We start from the raw sequence: 21,328 nt of genomic DNA on the forward strand, positions 1-21,328 counted from the left end.
GGCAGATTTCCCACACAGAACCCCCATGAGCAACAGAAAATACTTAAGGCCGTCCAGTCCAACTCTCTCCACCAGGGCAAGAAAATGTAATCAGAGCCCTCCTGACAAAGAGCCATCCAGCCATAGATATAGATAGATAGATATGATTCACACACACACACAGAGAGATAGTATCATAGACTTGAAAGGGACCCCTAAAGAAGGACAATTATATGTTGCATGTTCCAGAGTAGGCAAACCAGACACTGACAAAGAAACAAGAAATACTCTTTACCCACAAGCATAAAGAAATTACATATATTAGAAACCAACACTTTCTCATTATCACCAGACTGGGCCACAGCAACACGTGGCAGGAGATGGCTAGTACACTATACAATTTGATAACATATCAAGATAGTGAATGAAATTTAGTGCAGGATACAATCCCATATTTTCAAAATAGGCCAGCCCTCGATATATATATTTTTAGAATTGTTAGGGAAGGAAGAGGAGAAATGTATGACACAATATGATTGGATTTGCTTTGAATATTGTGATATTAGAATGGTACGCATCTTAAGGACAAAAATGAACCTTAAGATCATTTCTTTTTTTCTATCTCCCAGTGCCTTCCGAATATTATTAGAAACTGACGAGGACCGCCTTCTCGTCGTGTTTAACAGAGGCTTAATCCTCATGACTGAGGTAAGAATATCCTCAATAGTGTATTTAATTTTTTAAAGAAGTTTAAATTTTAAAAATGTTAAGGAAATATGTCACAATAAATAGGAGCATAATATTTATATGGAATAGCCTTAAAAAAAACCTTTATGAGTTTTTTTCCATTCTTTTGGTAGTCCTTCAACACATTGCACATGATGTACCACGAAGCCACCGCTTGCCATGTGACTGGAGACCTGGTTGAGCTTTTGTCTATATTCCTTTCTGTCCTGAAGTCTACCCGGCCCTATCTGCAAAGAAAAGGTTTGGATTTTAATTAGAAATACATAGAAATCAAGATGAAGGCCTGAATTCTGCTCTTGTACCACACTGGTGATGGCACACACAAAAAAGGACACAAAGCTGGTAGACAGAGTGGCCATAAAGAAACGAATGCATTGGAGATTATGCTGCTCCTTGTGGAGACAAAAGTCGGATATAAACAAACATTATTATTATTGTATTGAAGGCTTTCATGGCCGGAATCACTGGGTTGTTGTAGGTTTTTTTGGGCTATATGGCCAGGCATTCTGTCTTGACGTTTCACCTGCATCTATAGCAAGCATCCTCACCTCTGAGGATGCTTGCCATAGATGCAGGCGAAACGTCAGGAGAGAATGCCTCTAGGCCATGGTCATATAGCCCGAAAAAACCTACAATAACCCATTATTATTATTATTATTATTATTATTATTATTATTATTATTATTATTAGAAACACAACAAGATGAGTCCACAGCAGACACTCTGCTGGCTGTTGAATTGGATCACACGTCGGACCCTTCCCAAGTGTCTAGGACTGTGTGATGTATATTATTGTTATTCACTAAGAAAAAGGAAGCTTGCAGTAAAAACAATACAATACAATACAGTTTATAGCCCCAAAATATACAAACATTGAACTTGCCATGCGACTGGAGTTTACAAGCAGAATTCTAGCCAACACTCTTCTCTTTTGATCAACAATGTGTAAGATTTAAATAGCAAGCTGTGTTAACCTAATGGTGCCTTGTACTTGCAGATGTGAAACAAGCTCTGATCCAGTGGCAAGAGCGAATCGAGTTTGCCCATAAGTTGTTAACTTTGCTAAATTCCTACAGCCCTCCCGAACTTAGAAACGCTTGTATAGGTAAGTCAGTGTGGTTGCTAAAATGAAACTGTGCAGATGCAGCTTATACCAGGCATGGGCAAAACACCTGGAGGACTTAAGTTTGCCCATGCCTGGTATAGCTTGTACCATCCAAAGATCATTGCACAGAATAGGCATGATAATTGTAGTTTGTCCTGAGTTGCCCTTCAAAAACAGCCTTTAGACAATGTTGAAAGTAAAAGAAAAATTCTTTACTTCAGCAAACACAATGGATAAGCAAATGCAATTGAAAAGTGCAAAAGAAAGCAAGGAAGTCTTACTCCAGACACAAATTAAAGTCTCTTACAAATTCCCAAACAAAACACCAGTCTTCCATAAAACAATGGGCAATGAACTAAGTTCTTAGAAGCAGAGACAAAGCAGATTCCATTGGCGTGAAAACATCAGTATCAGGGTTACCAGCGAAAGCTGACTGCTCCTGCCTCTGATTTATAGCCCTGAATTCCCCACACAGGAGGTACTAGGGCGTCTCCCAATTAGCTCAGCTTTTTTAGCAGCTATTCTGGCTGAATGCCGTGTGTGCTCTGTCTCTTTTCGTCTCTCTAGAAATGTGGGCACTTTCTAACCCTCATCGGCTGATTTTTATTTATTTATTTATATTTGCGACATTTATATGCCACCCTTCTCATCCCAAAAGGGACTCAGAGCGGCTTACAAGATAGATAGATAGATAGATAGATAGATAGATAGATAGATAGATAGATAGATGGATAGATAGATAGACAGACAGACAGACAGACAGACAGACAGACAGACAGACAATACATTATCAGCACAAACACAAAACAGTCTATGTATAATGTCAAAATATGTCAAAAGAGCATATAGTATGCTATTTAACAAAATCCCGAGTATATAGCTCAATTCAGTGGCCCAAAACAAAATCAAAAGGAGCAACCGCTCTCAAATGTAACAGTTCCAGGTCTAAACAAGGGTACCACTGTATATAGGCTTCAGGGATACATACAATGAGATAAATCATACACAAAGTAAGCATAGAGTCATGAGGCTATATGTATACTGAAGTCAATAATGAAGATGGAGCAACACTCTCAAAAATCTTCATGGAATAAATCCAAATTAAGTCCAGTGAAAATGGAGCACTGCTTCTCAAAATAAGTCTCTGTAGGAAAAGTCCGAATGGCATTCAACAGGGGTGCCCGGGTATTTTTGTACCCTGTTTCGGGGAAAGCAGTCCCCTTCCTCAGGAGTTGATAAATTCAGCAACTCTGGACTCTTATCTATAATAAAACATAACATCACATAGAGTAACAAGTATTTTCCAGCACAATTACAATAGTAAAGATAATGGATACAACAAACATATAACATATACTCACATCATGCCAGGTAGCTAATACAAAAAGTGACTCTGCTAGAAGTAAATTCACACTGCGAGTAATTCTGAAGGGTCATCCACAGGTTTATAAAGAGTAGTTAGAAACTTAAAGGAAACAGCTAAAATTAAGTGACTCGTTAAGTCCTTGAGGGGAAAGGGTTTTCAACTTAAAGATCCAGAACATTTCCCTTTGGGATAGTAGTTCTTCCAAATCCATATGGGGTTTTGGTGTGATGCATTCCAGAGCACAAAATTTAAGGGAATTGGATTGAAGAGTCCAGAGTTGCTGAATTTATCAACTCCTGAGGAAGGGGACTGCTTTCCCCGAAACAGGGTACAAAAATACCCGGGCACCCCTGTTGAATGCCATTCGGACTTTTCCTACAGAGACTTATTTTGAGAAGCAGTGCTCCATTTTCACTGGACTTAATTTGGATTTATTCCATGAAGATTTTTGAGAGTGTTGCTCCATCTTCATTATTGACTTCAGTATACATATAGCCTCATGACTCTATGCTTACTTTGTGTATGATTTATCTCATTGTATGTATCCCTGAAGCCTATATACAGTGGTACCCTTGTTTAGACCTGGAACTGTTACATTTGAGAGCGGTTGCTCCTTTTGATTTTGTTTTGGGCCACTGAATTGAGCTATATACTCGGGATTTTGTTAAATAGCATACTATATGCTCTTTTGACATATTTTGACATTATACATAGACTGTTTTGTGTTTGTGCTGATACCCTACAAGTACTCTGGGATATTGTATAGACAATACATTATACCATTAGCACAGTACAATATCAGTGCTATACACCACTATATTGTACTATACAATTATATTGTAATATTATTAGTAATATTACATGTAATCTAAAATATATAATTATAATATATTATTATTAGTAGTATTATATTTTTCTTCCTCCAATTCCTGAGCACTTCCCTGCTCCCCTTCCTCATCCGAAGATGAGGAATCCCCAACATAGTTACAGCTAAATCAGCTCTAAAACTGCATGGAAGATGTTGTGGCCCTTTCCTTCCTACACAGCTTAGCTACTCAAGAAGGGTGGAATACCAAGAGATAGCTGCCTTTAGATTTTCTTGCAAATTGTGAAACTTTCAGTGCTAGCTTCCAATCTATCAGAAAAGACTTGGAATGTTGTTTTGAGTGCAGAATGTAGCTTCTGCAGTCCGCATCTTTGTGAGTATAACAATCATACTGCAAAAGCTCGTAAGATCAGCACCCAGGAACCTTCCTTTGCTTTCCCTGACTAGCAAAGCTAGAATCATACCAGTGTCTCGGGATGAATCATGTAATCAAAGGGAATAGATTATGACATGCTTGTTTAGTTTGCAAAACATATTAAAAGGTGCAGAACTTTATTTTGGTGCTCTTTAACTATGGTTGCTGGCAAAATATAAAGCCTGTCCTTTCTTTTGCAGATGTCCTCAAAGAGCTGGTCCTCTTAAGCCCTCATGACTTCCTGCACACTCTGGTTCCGTTTCTACAGCACAACCATTGCACATACCACCACAGCAACATCCCAAGTGTGTATTTTCAGTTGACAGAAGTCGTTACTGTTATTTTTTTTAAAAAAGTTGGTTAACTCTGTACAGAAATACATAATGTATAGTTAAATGAGCTGCAACCTTCTCAGTGCTTTGCATAGAGAACAATGTAAGCTGATTTCTTGCTGCTGCCAAAAGTGAGATGTTGCCACCTCCACAAGACTTGTTCCCATTCCAAGAGCTTTACCATTCCGCAAATGGAAGACTATCTAAGAGTTATCAGTGGCAATGTAATATATCGATGTTGGAGGTAATCATGGGCCTGGTTAGCGTTTCATCTGTTTATTTTGTGTTTTCGTTCCATTTGTTTCATTTGGATGGCACAAAATGGTTCTGATATATATCTCTCTATGGGTTTTCTGCCTCCTGGATTTTCAAAAAATAATTATTTTTCAAAGGGAAGTAATTGTTGGCCTTCAGTAGAATAATTTCTCCACCTTTGAAAACCACTATCTCTCTATCTCTGTACCTGGCCTGTCTTGTTCTGCTCTCGAAATCACTGCATTTCCAGGAATAGTTAAATCACATCTGTAACACTTTTAAAGTAAAACAGCCATAGGGTTGGGAAAAAGTGTCGTAGTGTCACCTTCAAAGGAGTTTGACCATGCTTGGTCAAACTTCTGATACCACTCTACACAGACCTTGCCCCTTCTGTGGGCCCCCGCCAACAGTCCCTTGGAAAAACCTCTCTCTCTTCCTCTAGCCTCTTGTTTCTCAACCCTCCTAATGCCATGACCCCTTAATAAAGTTCCTCATGTTGTGGTGACTCCCAACCATAATATTATTTTCGTTGCTTATTTCATAACTGTAATTTTGCTCCTGTTATGAATCATCATGTAAATATCTTGATAGGCAGGATGTGGCACAAATACCTGATATGCCCAAATTTGGTGGGGTTGGGGGGATTGATTTTGTCATTTGGGAGTTGTAGTTGTTTGGATTTATAGTTCAGCTACAATCAAAGAGCATTCTGAATTCCACCAACAATGGAATTGAACCTAATTTGGCACACAGAACTCCCATGACCGACAGAAAATGCAGGGAGTATTTGGTGGGCATTGATCTTGAGTTTTAGAGTTGTAGTTCACCTACATCCAGAGACTGTGGACTCAAACAATGATAGATCTGGACCAAACTTGGCACAAATACTCAATATGCTCAAATGTGAACACTGGTGGAATTCGGGGGAAACAGACTTTGACATTTGGGAGTTGTAGCTGCTGGGATTTATAGTTCACCTACAATCAAAGAGCATTCTGAAGCCCTCCAACGATAGAATTGGGCCAAACGTCCCACACAAAACCCCCAAGATAACAGAAAATACTGTGTTTTCTTATGGTCTTTGGTAACCCCTCTGACACCCCCTCACGACCCCCTCAGGGGTCCCGACCCCCAGGTTGAGAAATGCTGCTCTAGCCCTGAAACTGAGGGGAAGAGGAGCCTAGAAAGCCCTCCCATTGCTGCCAATGGGACGAAAAATTTCGTTCTTTCGGAGGTGGAACAAAAACACGCATTCGAAAAGGCACCCGTTTTTGGAAGCGGTGCTCAAAAATGAAAACGGGGCCATACAAATGAAACAAACAGAAACAGATCGTGATTCTGTACAAATCCACAAGAGTAGTTGGAGGTTCCTGCAGTTACCGATACACCTGGGAGTGGGTTGAGTTTTGAAGTTAACAATGGTAAGATATGAGAAGATTTCTGCAGAAGTAGGGTGTTGAGAGAAAGAAAAGGCAACACGCTTCAAAGGCCATAGTGATTTCCATATAGGCAGAATGGCTATTGCAAGAGAATATGGTGAAACAGATTGTGGAAGCAATTGTCCTTTGGTAAGATATATGTTTAGTGGCAAAAATATCTGAGCAGAACTCGAGTACCAGGACCTAAAAGAACTAAAATGGCCATGGGAGCTAAATCTGTAAATAGTTTTAAAGGTGCAAGTGGTAGTAGACCATGAAGTGATTGTCCTCATATGGATCTTTAATATGGAACGTTTTTAAAGGCAAAGGCCTAGTCATTGTCTATTTTTGGACACTGCTCTAGCTAAAATACTGATTTTAGCTGATTTTTGTTTCCCAAAAGATAAGGGAGAAACCTCTTGTATACTCTTGTGATGTGGCGGCAAAAAAAGCCAATGGGATTTTGGCCTGCATCAAGAGGAGCATAGTGTCTAGATCGAGGGAAGTCATGCTACCCCTCTATTCCGCGTTGGTTAGACCACACCTGGAATATTGTGTCCAATTCTGGGCACCACAATTCAAGAGAGATATTGACAAGCTGGAATGTGTCCAGAGGAGGGCGACTAAAATGATCAAGGGTCTGGAGAACAAGCCCTATGAGGAGCGGCTTAAGGAACTGGGCATGTTTAGCCTGAAGAAGAGAAGGCTGAGAGGAGATATGATAGCCATGTATAAATATGTGAGAGGAAGCCACAGGGAGGAGGGAGCAAGCTTGTTTTCTGCTTCCTGGAGACTAGGACGCAAAACAATGGCTTCAAACTACAAGAGAGGAGATTCCATCTGAACATGAGGAAGACCTTCCTGACTGTGAGAGCCATTCAGCAGTGGAACTCTCTGCCCCAGAGTGTGGGGAGGCTCCTTCTTTGGAAGCTTTTAAACAGAGGCTGAATGGCCATCTGTCAGGGGTGATTTGAATCTGAAGCAGTCATCTCTTTGGATTGTATTAACAACTGGCCTTGCAGGTTTAGCTCCCCTGTGAGGGTCTGCCTTTTTGGAGTGAGTAAGGGGAGCATAACCCAAATTACAAGAGGTTTTGTCCCTTATCTGTTGGAAACAAACATGTCAGTGGCAAGAACCAGTGTTCCTTTCTTATGATGCTTTGTAAATTGGAGCATCCACGGCTACTTGCGTTTTGCTTGTAATAGAACTTGTCCTTGACACATGTGCTTTGCTTTTTCATCGCCGACTTCTCTTGTTCTGCTTCCCAGTGTCTCTTGGCCCTTATTTCCCATGCCGTGAAAATCTGAAGCTGATAGGAGGCAAAAGCAACATCCGCCCCCCTCGCCCTGAACTCAACATGTGCCTCTTGCCCACAATGGTCGAAGCAAACAAGGTACGTACGGCTGCTGGGAATAAGGGAATGCTTGGGCTTCTCCTCAGAATGGTTGTTAGATTTGGATGAGACTTCAGATGAATTGTGCCTTGACTTTGGGGAAAGAAAGTTGCAATCTTAAAATTGATTTGGGGCTTGGCACACCTTTAATAGAAATAATAATAATAATAATAATAATAATAATAATAATAATAATAATAATAATTTATTTATATCCAACCCTGTCTCTCCATAGAGACTCAGGGGGGTTTACAACCTTCTAAAATTAAATTCATCTAACACACATGTATGCATGTCCCAAAATGCATACCGTGGAAATCTTTTGCTTTGTTATAATATTGTGGCGGCCTTATAAGAGGTGCTCCTTCAGAAAAGACTGTATCTGGAGTGGGGTTGATAAATTTTCCTTTCCCATTTCCTCGCCTTTTCATATGTGGGGTTTTTCTGGGATTATTATGTCGATACTTGTTGTTCTATGGTGGCATTGAATGTTTGCCTTTGTATGTTGGAATCTACCCTGAGTCCCCCTGGAGAGATAGGGCAGAATATAAATAAATTATTATTATTATTATTATTATTATTATTATCATTATTATTATTATTATTATTATCATTATCATTATTATTACCCATAACACTATGTTACTCAATTTTTGTCCTGGGTTGTAAATCTCATCTCATCTCATCTTTAAGTACTTATTAATCGCCCTTCATCCGAGATGCTCTAGGCCAGGGGTCCACAAACTTTTTAAACAGAGGGCCAGATCATAGTCCCTCAAACTGTTGGAGGGCCGGATTATAATTTGAAAAAACATGAATTCCTATGCACACTGCACGTATCTTATTTGTAATGCAAAAAAACACTTAAAAACAATACAATAATTAAAATGAATAATAATTTTGACAAATATAAACTTATTCGTATTTCAATGGGAAATGTGGGCCTGCTTTTGGCTGATGAGATAGGATTGTTGTTGTTATTTTGTGCTTTCAAATAATTTCAGACTTAAATTGACCCTAAGTGAGGGCCGGGTAAATGAGCATGGCGGGCCACATCCGGCCCCCGAGCCTTAGTTTGAGGACCCCTGCTCTAGGCGATTTACATAGCAGAAATTATACAGGATAAAACACATACATGCAAATATTAATAAATTAACATGAGTCAAATGCTCTAGTAAAAAGCCAGGTCTTAAGTGCTAGAATATAAGGCGCTAAGTCACTCATGGCTCCCAAATAGGGAGGCAAGGAATTCCATAAGGCAGGATGCCATTTCCTAATTGGTTCTATCATAAAAACATGGAAAAAGCATATTAAACTGCCAAAACTTTGTTTTTGCTGGACATCCTACAGCACGTTTTGCTATAGTTTTTCAATGAATATTTCATCGAGTATCAATCAATTCAGCTTAGTTTGTGGCAGCCACAAAAACAAAGTTTCTGGGGTAAAACAACTACTTTCAAAGTTAGTACCGCACAATTAAACAGGGAATAATACTGTCAAACCAAGAACTTTTTTTTTTCAAATTTTGTTCCATGATTTAATTTCTCTGCTTCATAGTCTTCCTTTTTAACCAAGGGCAAAGAAATACATGGGGTGATGAACACATAAGGTTATGAGCTCAAGTGGAAAAACATTGAGCAACTTTAGCACAGTAAGCTAATCACCAGCTGCAGCTGCAGTAAATCTTCCCAACCGAAAGTTTGACAGCTCAAAGCTGGGTCAGGGTGAGCTCCTGACCTACACCCCAGCTCCCCTGCCCACCTAGCAGATGAAAACAGAAATGCGAGTAAATGAATAAGAACCACATTAAGCAGAGAGGTATTTAAGGCACCGTTCAGAGTAAAGTACGAACATCTTGCTGTTCGGCAAGATGGAGCGACAGCACCCCCCTGTGGCCAGAACCAAGCACAGCCTCCAAAAAATGCCGAAAGATGTGGAAAAAAGCCTAAATATGCCTCTAACTATTGTCTGTCTTGTCATTGTATAATCAGCATTGAATATTTGCCGTATATGTGTTCTGTGATCTGCCCTGAGTCCCCTTCTAGTTGCAAGTTAGTCTTGCCTAGGGCCTGCCGGAAAAAAGGTAACTGTGTATCATGTTGTAAGCATATTAAGAGTCCTGCTTATGATTTTATTTATAAACAAAGCTTTCTTTTTAAATCTTCAGGGGAAAGATGAAGTTTATGACCGTATGCTGCTCGATTATTTCTTTTCGTACCATCAGTTCATCCATCTTTTGTGCCGAGTTGCCATCAACTGTGAGAAGTTCACAGAAACCTTAGTGAAGATGAGTAAGTATAAAAATGCTGGGGAACAGAAGTGATTTTATGTTAGTGCAGGCATGGGCAAACTTGGGCCCTTCTGGTGTTTTGGACTTCAACTCCCACAATTCCTAACAGCCTCAGGCCCTTTCCTTTTCTCCCTCAGCCGCTTAAGCCTCAGGCCCTTTCCTTTTCTCACTCAGCCGCTTAAGCGGCTGAGGGAGAAAAGGAAGGGGCCTGAGGCTGTTAGGAATTGTGGGAGTTGAAGTCCAAAACACCCGGAGGGCCCAAGTTTGCATAATTATGCTGAACTTCTAGCTCCTGCCATTCCTCTCCATTGAAAATGTGGGTTAGGGTTGCTGGGAGTTACAGTTTGATATCTAGAGAACCATATGATTCCTACCTCTGTGTTCCACTGAATATGACCTTAATCCAAATATCAGAATAGCTTTATTTAGTCAGTGAAGTGTAATGTAAGTGCTGATTCATCAAACTCCCTTTATTTAATGGATCTGCTGTGCTAGAGACTAGGCTTGAACGTGGATCCATTTTTAGCCGTTTCCTTCAGCCAATCCGTTTTTTTTCGGTTTGTTCGGGTTCTCATAATGGCAAGGGCCCAGCCATCACAGATTCCCGTCCACAATGGGACCACGTTACAGCCAATCTCAGCTCTTCTTCCCTTGTTCAGCATCACAGATTAATTTTTTTAAATGTCCTTTATTTTATTTATTCTTTTTATTAGGACTGATGGGGAATTGGTAGGTGGGATGTACGCACACATTTGAGGGCTTGGGAGAGTCACTTTTTTAGCTTTTTTTCCCCCTTCCCTTCCTCTTCTTCAAATACTTCTAAAAGATAATTCAGTCATGCTGGTCACATTACCTTGGAGGTGTCTATGGACAACACTGGCTCTTTGGTTTAGAAATTGAGATGAGCACCAACCCCTAGAGTTGGACACGACCGGACTTATTGTCAAGGGAAACCTTTACCTTTACCTTAATCATTATTGATCCCAGCACACAAAAAGAAACCCCTCATTCTCTGAAAACTACTACCACCTAGTTACCTCTAGAAGAAAGCGCTTTAAGGAAGCAAACCCCCGAGCAGAAAGGAGATTGCAGGCAAGAGAAGGGGTTTTTAAGGTGGTCCAGGGAGGATAGTTTCACTGAGCTCCAGGTCATCACTCTTCTTTCCCTGCACCTCCTTAAATACCTTGGAAAGCTGCGTGGAGTGCTGTTGGTGCAAAGCATGCACATCTGTATCTAGAGTAGAACAGGTGAAAGTAGAAACGGCTTTAAAGAAGCATTAAACCCAAAGCAGAAAGGCGATTGACGCGTGCCCTCTCCAGCAGAGCCTGCAGTAGATAAAAAGAGGGTTTTTTAAGGAAGCCCAAGGAGGATAGCTCTAGTTCATCACTGTTACTTCCCTGAGCCTCCTTAAAATGCCTTGGAAAACTGTGTGATGTGCTGTAGGGAGAGAAAGCATGCACACCTGTCTGCAGCACCTCTCCTCTAGAGTAGAAACAGCTTTAATAAGTATTAAACCCAGTCTCCTCTACAGACAGAAGGGAAAAGATCATGGAAAGAATGGTATTTTAACTCTGATGCTTTTAATCCAGGTCTTAATGAAGGCTGTAAGGACAAACAATACCTAAACTGACAGGAAGGGGAGCCTGGGAAGTTCCCTCCATAATGGGGGACACCCAGGCTCCCTTGAAGGAAAAAAGGAAAAGGAATAGGAAAGGAATGGAAAGGGGAGCCTTGTGTAAGTTCCTGATTGCCACCAATGGCCCAGATATAGCACATTTTTCGGCTGTGGGCCAAACATGGCTATCCGACTACCCACCCGTTTTCGGGAGGTGTGTGAAAATGGATACAGGGATCTACAGATATCTAGCCAGCAGAAATGTATCGCGGTTCAGCCAAAATGCACAAGCCTGCTAGAGACTTAACGACTAGATTCAAACCTGTGAGAATTATTTCTCAGTAAACGTACATAGCATTGCACTGTAGATTAGCATCATCATCTCACTTTCCTGATTTATTTGTGAAGCTTAAAGCACATTATTTGGGCAAGTATAAATCTAGTATAAAGCCCCCAGTGGTACAGTGGGTTAAACCTCTGAGCTGCTGAACTTGCTGACTAAAAGGTCGGGGGGGGGGGGGGGGTTGAATCCAGGGAGCAGGGTGAGCTCCTGCTGTCAGCCCCAGCTTCTGCCAAACTAGCAATTCAAAAATATGCAAATGTGACTAGATCAGTAAGTAAAGCTTTGGCGGGAAGGTAATAGTGCTCCATGCTGGCCACATGACCCTGGAGGTGTCTGCGGACAATGCTGCTCTTTGGCTTAGAAATGGAGATGAGCACCAACCCCCAGAGTCGAACACAACTAAACTTAATGTCAAGGGGAAACCTTTACCTTTATAGATCTTTTCGTTTTTTCCCCCTTTTCTATTCTAGCCATTCTGTTATTTTATGTTCCTCATCATTTATCACACTATCCAGCTTTCATTCTAGAGTAACTTCCGTTTTAAATCTTTGTCGTATGTCGTATGTGTGCCGTTCTAAGCCTGGAGAAATAGCTGTATGTTCCCTTTGTTTAAAATTGTAGGTGTCCTTGTTGCATATGAAGGTTTGCCTCTTCATCTCGCTTTGTTTCCCAAACTTTGGACTGAGCTTTGCCAAACTCAGGTAAAATTAAATGCATTTGGAATAAGATTTGGGGGGGGGGCAGTTATATATGTGTTTATTTGTTTATTTTTGCTGCTTTTGTGTTCACTGCATATTGCAGTGATTTTTCAGACAAATTTCTGCTTTTGGGGGACTTTGGATTGTAAACATATAGCCCTGGAAGGAATGTTTTGACCAAAGCTGCAGTGGAGAGGATCTGAGAAGCCCAAGAGATATATAAACACACCCCAGTTTTTATGACTCTTTCTGCTGACTCCATTTAGAGTCATATTGCCAGTTACATACACATTATTGAGGTTAGAATGACAGATACGGTTGGAACTTTAATAGTGGCAACTATTTATTTACATGCCACTAAGTTTTACAGTCCTTCAATATATATAGTCACCAGCATTGTGTACAACCCATTTCCAACGATGTGGAAGTCGTAGGACACATGTTCTGTTGATAGTTTGAATTGCGTGGTCTACTGCCGCAAGAATCTCTGGAACGGTTCTGAAGCGAATGCCACTAAGTGGTACCTTTATCTTAGGAATTAAGTCAAAGTCACAAGGGCTTAAATCAGGTGGATGGTACAGCACTTCCCATCCCCATCGATCGAGCAATTCAGCCATAGCTTGGGCTGCACGTGGCCAAGCACTGTCATGCAAAATGATAGGGGCTTTCTGCAGAAAGTGTTGCTGTTTTTTTCTCAAAGCTGGTCTGAGATAGTGTTCCAAAAATGAGCAGTAATATTGAGCATTATCGGTCTGATGTGGGGGAACAGTATGCGTTAGGATGCCACCATCACAGTCGTACATGGGAATCACCATAACTTGTCAGATTTATGGTTGCGAGGCGATAAGAACTGCTCCGGCACAGTCGTAAAACTATAAATCCATTAGCTTTATTTACGTAGTATATACAAATAGCAGAGTTGCGTTTTTGAACGGCTCACTCAAATGTTCCAGAAGTATTTTATTCCGACATTTTGTCCATATCTATGGCAGACATCCTCAGAGGATGCCATCCTCACAACCTCTGAGGACGCCTGTCATAGATGTGGGTGAAATGTCAGGAGAGAATGCTTCATGGCCATACAGCCCGGAAAATGCACAGCAACCCAGTGATTCTGGCCATGAAAGCCTTCGACAACACAAAAACTGGTTTCTCGATTTGATACCGATTTTATTCTCGTTTCAGTCTGCCATGTCAAAGAACTGCATCAAACTCCTGTGTGAAGATCCCGTGTTTGCTGAATACATTAAGTGCATTCTAATGGACGAAAGGACCTTTCTCAACAACAACGTTGTGTATACCTTCTTAACTCATTTCCTTCTCAAGGTACCCCCACGTTTTGTCTTGGTTTTATATATTTCCTGATCCCTTGTGTGACTCCTTGTTTGTCTTTTGGGCCATTGCCACGAGGAGGGAATTAAGGGTTATGGATTTCACCACTTGAACCAAAATCATGTCATTCTTTTATAGGTTCAAGGGCAGGTGTTTTCTGAAGCAAATTGCGCAGGAGTAATCAATAATTTGGTTACAAACCTGATCAACCAGTACCAGAGTCTAGAATCAGATTTTGCCAATCAACGAGTTGAAATTTTTAAAGCAAGTTCCACTTTAAACGGGGTAAGTTCTCAACTTCTCTTCATTTATTTATTCGGTTGTTTATTTACAATGTTTATACTTACCCTATATACTCAAGTATAAGCCGAGTTTTTTCAGTCTTTGTTTAAAGCTAAAAAGGCTCCCCTCGACTTATACTCGAGTCAAGGTTATTTATTATTTTACTCTATTGTTATTATTATTGTTATTACATGTATTGTTTTACTCGATTATTGTTATTATTACACTTACTATTTTACTCTTTTATTATTACATGTATTATTTTACTCTACTTATTAGACTCTGATTTTGATAGCCATGTATTAATCAATTGTTTTAATTACTGTTTTAATATTTTAAATATTTTAATTTATTGTTGATTATTTTATTATGATGTGAGGCTGTCCTGAGTCCCCCCTCAGGAGTGAGAAGGGCAGGGTATACATATAGGAAATAAATAAATAATTATTATTATTACTATTACATTGATTATTTTACTCTATTATTATTGATATTATTTTAATGTATTGTTGATTATTTTATTATGATGTAAGGCTGTCCTGAGTCCCCCCTCAGGAGTGAGAAGGGCAGGGTATACATATAGGAAATAAATAAATAGATAGATATTATTATTACTATTACATTGATTATTTTACTCTATTATTGATATTATTTTAATGTATTGTTAATTATTTTATTATGATGTGAGGCTGCCCTGAGTCCCTCCTCAGGGGTGAGAAGGGCAGGGTATACATATAAGAAATAATAATAATAATAATAATAATAATAATAATAATAATTATTATTATTATTATTACATTGATTATTTTACTCTATTATTATTGATATTATTACTTTTATTATTTTGCCCTATTATTGTTATGACATTTATTGCACTAGTATAGTAAGGAACATAATTGTTTGCCACGTTAATACCATTGGAAATTTGCCTTTTTCGGAATGTTGTCATTGTTTAAAAAGTGATCTAGGGAGGAATCTGTTCCTAGAATCGTAGAGCTGGAAGAGACCACAAGGGCTATCCCAATGCTGCCAAACGCTGGGTTGTTGTGACATTATTGATGAAGATGGATGAAGAATGCTTCCAGCAAAACAGTGCTTGGATGTGTGTTGTCGAAGGCTTTCATGGCCGGAATCACTGGGTTGCCGTGAGTTTTCCAGGCTGTCTGGCCATGTTCCAAAAGCATTCTCTCCTGGCGTTTTGCCCACATCTATGGCAGGCATCCTCAGAGGTGGTGAGGTCTGTTGGAAACTAGGCAAGTGAAGTTTATATATCTGTGGACTGTCCAGCGTGGGAGAAAGAACTAAAAACATGGGGATTCCAGACAAGAAACAATCAGGGCCATCTAATCACCTCCCAACAAAGGAGTCTCCCAGGCAGGAAGCAGTCAAGCCTTGAAGCTGCAAGCCTTTTCAATGCTAAACAAGGCAATCAGTTGCAGCATTCACACTTGCCTCAAACATAGAATCATAGAATCAAAGAGTTGGAAGAGACCTCATGGGCCATCCAGTCCAACCCCCTGCCAAGAAGCAGGAATATTGCATTCAAATCACCCCTGACAGATGGCCATCCAGCCTCTGTTTAAAAGCCTCCAAAGAAGGAGCCTCCACCACACTCCGGGGCAGAGAGTTCCACTGCTGAACGGCTCTCACAGTCGGGAAGTTCTTCCTCATTTTCAGATGGAATCTCCTCTCTTGTAGTTTGAAGCCATTGTTCAGACAAGAGTTCTTTCTCCTGTACTAAACATTATTCCACAGATATATAAACTCCTAGTTTCTAACAGACCTCACAACCTCTGAGGACACCTGCCATAGATGTGGGAGAAACGTCAGAAGGGAATGCTTCTAGAACATACAGCCCAGAAAACTCACAGCAACCCAGTGATTCCAGCCATGAAAGCCTTCTACAACACACACCCAAGCACTGTTTTGCTGGAAACAGTCTTCATCTATCTTCATCAATAATGTCTGTCCAAGTTTTGCTGACTTTAACACACCTTATTGATCAGGACAGATTAAGAACGAAAACTAATTTATCTTGATGGCGCTGTTTTGCAGGACCTCCGCGCCCTCACGCTGCTGCTTTCCGTGCACACTCCCAAACAGCTCAATGCTGCCCTGATCCCGACGCTGCAGGAATTGCTAAACAAGTGCAGGACTTGTCAACAGCAGAAGAATTCGCTGCAGGAACAGGAAGCCAAAGAAAGGAAAACTAAAGGTTTGTCCTCAAGAAGTCTTTGATTTCCCCTGTCTTATTCAAATCTCGCTCTTTATATACCTCCATATTGAGCTTACACTCCCTCCATCACTTTGTTCTGCAGCTTCACCCAGTTTTTTTCTCCACCGCTCTTCCGTCTGCATGCCAAAATATTATATGCTTTGAAAAAAATGAAAATATAAAAATATATAATACTGATATTGTACTATGCTAATAATATAATATAGTGTATGTATATATATATCTTGTAAGCCGCTCTGAGTCCCTTCGGGGTGAGAAGGGTGGCATATAAATATCGTAAATAAATAAATAAAATAATTTCTGGGACCTTGTGTATGCATATTCCATATTTCTGGAAGTTTATATACAAGGCATGGGCAAACTTCAGCCCTCCAGGTGTTTTGGACTTCAACTCCCACAATTCCTAACAGCCTACCGGCTGTTAGGAATTGTGGGAGTTGAAGTCCAAAACACCTGGAGGGCTGAAGTTTGCCCATGCCTGTTATATAATCTTCCAGAAACATGGAATACATTTCATATTTCCACATCTTTCATTCACTGCATGTGGTTTGGCTGTAATGGAAAAAAAACACCACGTGTCGCAAGCGCGATTGTTGGGGACGAGAGACAGGGCCTTCTCCTTGGTGGCCCCCCGACTCTGGAACTCTTTCCCCAAGGACATCAGACAAACCCCAACGTTGGCCATCTTTAGGAAGAGCTTGAAGACGTAGTTGTTCCAGTGTGCCTTCCCAGAATAGGAAACTCAAAGCATCATGTCCCAAATGCACTTTAGTAGAGATTTAAGATTGTCTGCACACCGCACCCATCTCCAAAAACCTATCAATTTCACCTGTCATACCCAGCATTTTAAAAAATTTTAATCATTACATTTGGCCCAGCCTTAGTTTTAAATGTGCCGTGGTGTTATTGTCTAATATTTACTGCTAGTCTTTTAATGTTCATTGTTTTGTTTTATGAGTTTATGAGTTCATTTATTGTTGTATTTGTTATGCTTTTGTTTTATTGATGTGTTGGGCCTCGGCCTCTTGTAAGCCGCACCGAGTCCTTCGGGAGATGTTAGTGGGGTATAAATAAAGGATTATTATTATTATTATTATTAAGTTGGGGCCTCTTAAAAGTCTGGTGAGGCAACATGGTTTAAGTGTTGGGATAGGAATCCGTGATCAGCCATAGAAAGCCATCAGGCATCCCTTTGCAAGACACACACTTGTCAACCTCAGAGGAGTAAATTTGGAAAATAAAATCCAATACTTTAGCATAGGTTTTTAAATGCTGTATGTTATTGTTATTGTTTATTGCTTATTGTGTATTTTTGTTTTTGAGTTTTATTTTAACTTTTTGTATTGATTATTTGTTATTGCCTTTGTTTATCGATGTGCTGTGGGCTTGGCCTCATGTAAGCCGCACAGAGTCCCTTGGGGAAGATAATCATCATCATAATAATAAACATTTATTTGTACCCCGCTACCATCTCCCGAAGGACTCGGTGCGGCTTACAAGAGGCCGAGCCCAAATACAACAATAAAACAACAACAACACAATAACTCAAAAAACAAAGCAATAGCAAAGAATAGCAATACATTAACAACATCCAATGATGCAATTAAAAATAATGGCCAAGCCAAATGTAATAATTAAAATTAAAAATGCTGGGCATGACAAGGTGGGGTGTTTGGAGGGGGATGGGCATGCAGATATCCTGGATCTCTAATAAAGTGTGTTGGGAGTTTCCTTATTCTGGAAAGGCACACTGGAACAACCACGTTTTCAAGCTCCTCCTAAAGATTGCTAGCGACGGGGCCTGCCTGATGTCCTTAGGGAGGGAGTTCCAGAGTCGAGGGGCCACCACTGAGAAGGCCCTATCCCTCGTCCCCACCAGTCGCACTTGCGATGCCGGTGGGATCGTCAGCAGGGCCGCTCCAGATGAACAAAGAGATCGTGTGGGTTCGTACACAGAGAAGGTAGCGGGGTACAAATAAAGTATTATTATTATTATTATTATTATTATTATTATTATTATTATAGAATCATAGAATCAAAGAGTTGGAAGAGACCTCATGGGCCATCCAGTCCAACCCCCTGCCAAGAAGCAGGAATATTGCATTCAAATCACCCCTGACAGATGGCTATCCAGCCTCTGTTTAAAAGCATATAAATAAGGAGCCTCCACCACACTCCTGGGCAGAGAGTTCCACTGCTGAACGGCTCTCACAGTCAGGAAGTTCTTCCTCATGTTCAGATGGAATCTCCTCTCTTGTAGTTTGAAGCCATTGTTCCGCGTCCTAGTCTCCAAGGAAGCAGAAAACAAGCTTGCTCCCTCCTCCTTGTGGCTTCCTCTCACATATTTATACATGGCTATCATACCTCCTCTCAGCCTTCTCTTCTTCAGGCTAAACATGCCCAGCTCCTTAAGCCGCTCCTCATAGGGCTTGTTCTCCAGACCTTTTATCATTTCAGTCGCCCTCCTCTGGACACATTCCAGCTTGTCAATATCTCTCTTAAATTGTGGTGCCCAGAATTGGACACAATATTCCAGGTGTGGTCTAACCAAAGCAGAATTATTAGCACACCCTGCTTTTTTTTGGCTTTACAGATGACGAAGGAGCCACCCCGGTCAAACGGAGGCGGGTGAGCAGCGACGAGGAGCACACCGTCGACAGCTGCATCAGCGACCTCAAAGCCGAACCTCGGGAGGCGCTGACCCCAACGAGCACCTCGGACAACGAGACGCGGGACTCCTCAATCATCGACCCGGGCACCGAGCAGGACCTGCCGTCCCCCGAAAACAGTTCCGTGAAAGAGTACCGGATGGAGGTCCCCTCGTCGTTCTCCGAAGACGTGATGCTGGCCGCCCGTTCTCAGCACGGGGAGGAGCAGCCGCCCGACGGGGGTCGGTTCGAGGAATGCAAAGACCCGAAGGAGCCGGCGAGCACCAAGGATGCCAACCTGGTAGAGGAGGAGGCCGAATTCCCTTCCACGTCGATCTCCGCCGTCCTGTCCGACCTGACGGATTTGAAAAGCTGCGAGGGGCCCCAGGCTTTGCAGGACCCCGACCCGGGCCTCTCGCTGGGCTGCAGCCATTCCCGGGGACTCTTGAGCCAGGCGCAGCAGCAGCAGCAGCAGGACATTTTAGACATCCTCTGCAGGACCATCGAGTCGACGATTCACATGGTCACGAGGATATCGGGCAAAGGAAACCAAGCGGCTTCTTGACAATAAAGGAGCATGCCTGCTTTTAAAAAAAAATAAGTCTTTTTTCTAAAAAAAAAAAATTAATATTCTTTTCTTTACAAAATGCTGTTTGTATAAGTTTTGCTTATTTCTGTTGTGTGCTTGGGTTTGTCCAGTGCTTTCTGCTTGAATGGCGAGATTCAATTTATAATGCTTCGTTCTCGGTCAGGCAGAACTCCCGATTTCAAAGAAGAAGAAGAGGAAACGACTTGGCATCTCCTATACACTTCCTTTCAAACAAACAAAAGGGCAATCAGATAATTGACTATGTTTTATGTAATTCAGAGTTCACTGTAGTGGCTTTCCTTTACGATGGCTGTCTGGGAGGGCCGGGCCTCCGCGCCCCTTCCGGTGTAATTTAAACTTCCGGCATTTTTACTGTGTATAATATGGTGTCCTCTGTGCCAGTTTTGTACCTTCCAAGAGAGGCGAGACGGCCTCCCATCGCTGTGGTTCTTATTATCAAAATTAAGTTTACTTGTATACTAAAACAAAAACGAAAACAAAAAAACCACAAGAAATTTGATTCTGTAAAGAATCCTCTTTAGCTGTGGCCTGACAGTACATATATATATATAAATATATATATATATATCTACATATATATATATATATATATGGTGCTTTATTTAACAGAATACCTGTGGAAGAAATAAAGCACACTTGATGTAAAATTAATTGTTTTATTTTTATTGACATGACCGATTGCTATTCTGTGCACTTCATTAAACTGATTGTGATGACTTTTTATTCGTTTTTATATATGTTGCCTCAACGGTCCAGAAAAACATACCACGGTCACGTGACTTCTCTGCCAATGGGGATACTATGGATGCACTCTGCTTTTAGTCCAGTTTTACTGGAGCTGTCCAAAGAGCTCATCGCCATGAATAATTGGTGCTTAGTTTGGACTAAAGACTGGTTCTGATTCTTCCTTCAGTGATGTGGTAGCCTCCCATTGCCATTACTTAATATCTTCTAAAGCTGGCGGGCAACTTCCATGCGGGGCACGGGATGGAGACTGTGCTGGTCTCCATCACGGATCACCTTCAATGCCAGCTTGACCAGGGTGGGTCAGCGCTGCTTGTGTTATTGGATCTCACAGCAGCATTTGACGCAGTCAACCACAATCTTTTGACCCACCCCCTTGCTGTTGCTATCCAATGCGCTCGATGAGATCGCCCCTAGACGCCCTCTTCAACCCCACCGAAATCGGTCTCCTTTTTTCACTGAGAAACTTCGACTGATGAAGCGGGAAAAGAGACAGCTAGAGGGCGTGTGGCGAGAACTCCGTGATGGAGCATCGAGATAAGCTTATGAGGCATTCAGGGAATTCTATGAGCATGCTATCACCGAAGCAAAACGAGTATATTATGCTTCTTTGATAGCGTCTGCTAGCTCACGCCCGGCAAAATTGTTCAAAATAATTCGATCTCTAATGACGGTTCCTACCGTCCCAAAAAAG

The 21,328-nt window shown here is 41.1% G+C and overlaps 1 protein-coding gene across 1 annotated transcript in view; it reads left to right on the plus strand.

Moving 5' to 3' along the window:
• The window catches only part of USP34 (ubiquitin specific peptidase 34), a 180,741-nt gene extending 160,130 nt beyond the window's left edge, over positions 1-20,611 (plus strand). Inside the window, exons 70-80 of the mRNA XM_067462788.1 lie at positions 609-687; positions 840-966; positions 1,724-1,831; positions 4,639-4,743; positions 7,712-7,836; positions 10,004-10,127; positions 12,706-12,785; positions 13,968-14,108; positions 14,253-14,399; positions 16,452-16,611; positions 19,226-20,611. Of these exons, the coding sequence (XP_067318889.1) occupies positions 609-687; positions 840-966; positions 1,724-1,831; positions 4,639-4,743; positions 7,712-7,836; positions 10,004-10,127; positions 12,706-12,785; positions 13,968-14,108; positions 14,253-14,399; positions 16,452-16,611; positions 19,226-19,845 (1,816 nt within the window). The 3' untranslated portion in view covers positions 19,846-20,611. The remainder of the gene's footprint in view (positions 1-608; positions 688-839; positions 967-1,723; positions 1,832-4,638; positions 4,744-7,711; positions 7,837-10,003; positions 10,128-12,705; positions 12,786-13,967; positions 14,109-14,252; positions 14,400-16,451; positions 16,612-19,225) is intronic.
• The last annotated feature ends 717 nt before the right edge of the window (positions 20,612-21,328 follow it).

Source organism: Anolis sagrei, chromosome 1 (genome assembly GCF_037176765.1).
Source record: "Anolis sagrei isolate rAnoSag1 chromosome 1, rAnoSag1.mat, whole genome shotgun sequence".
Classification (NCBI taxonomy): domain Eukaryota; kingdom Metazoa; phylum Chordata; class Lepidosauria; order Squamata; family Dactyloidae; genus Anolis; species Anolis sagrei.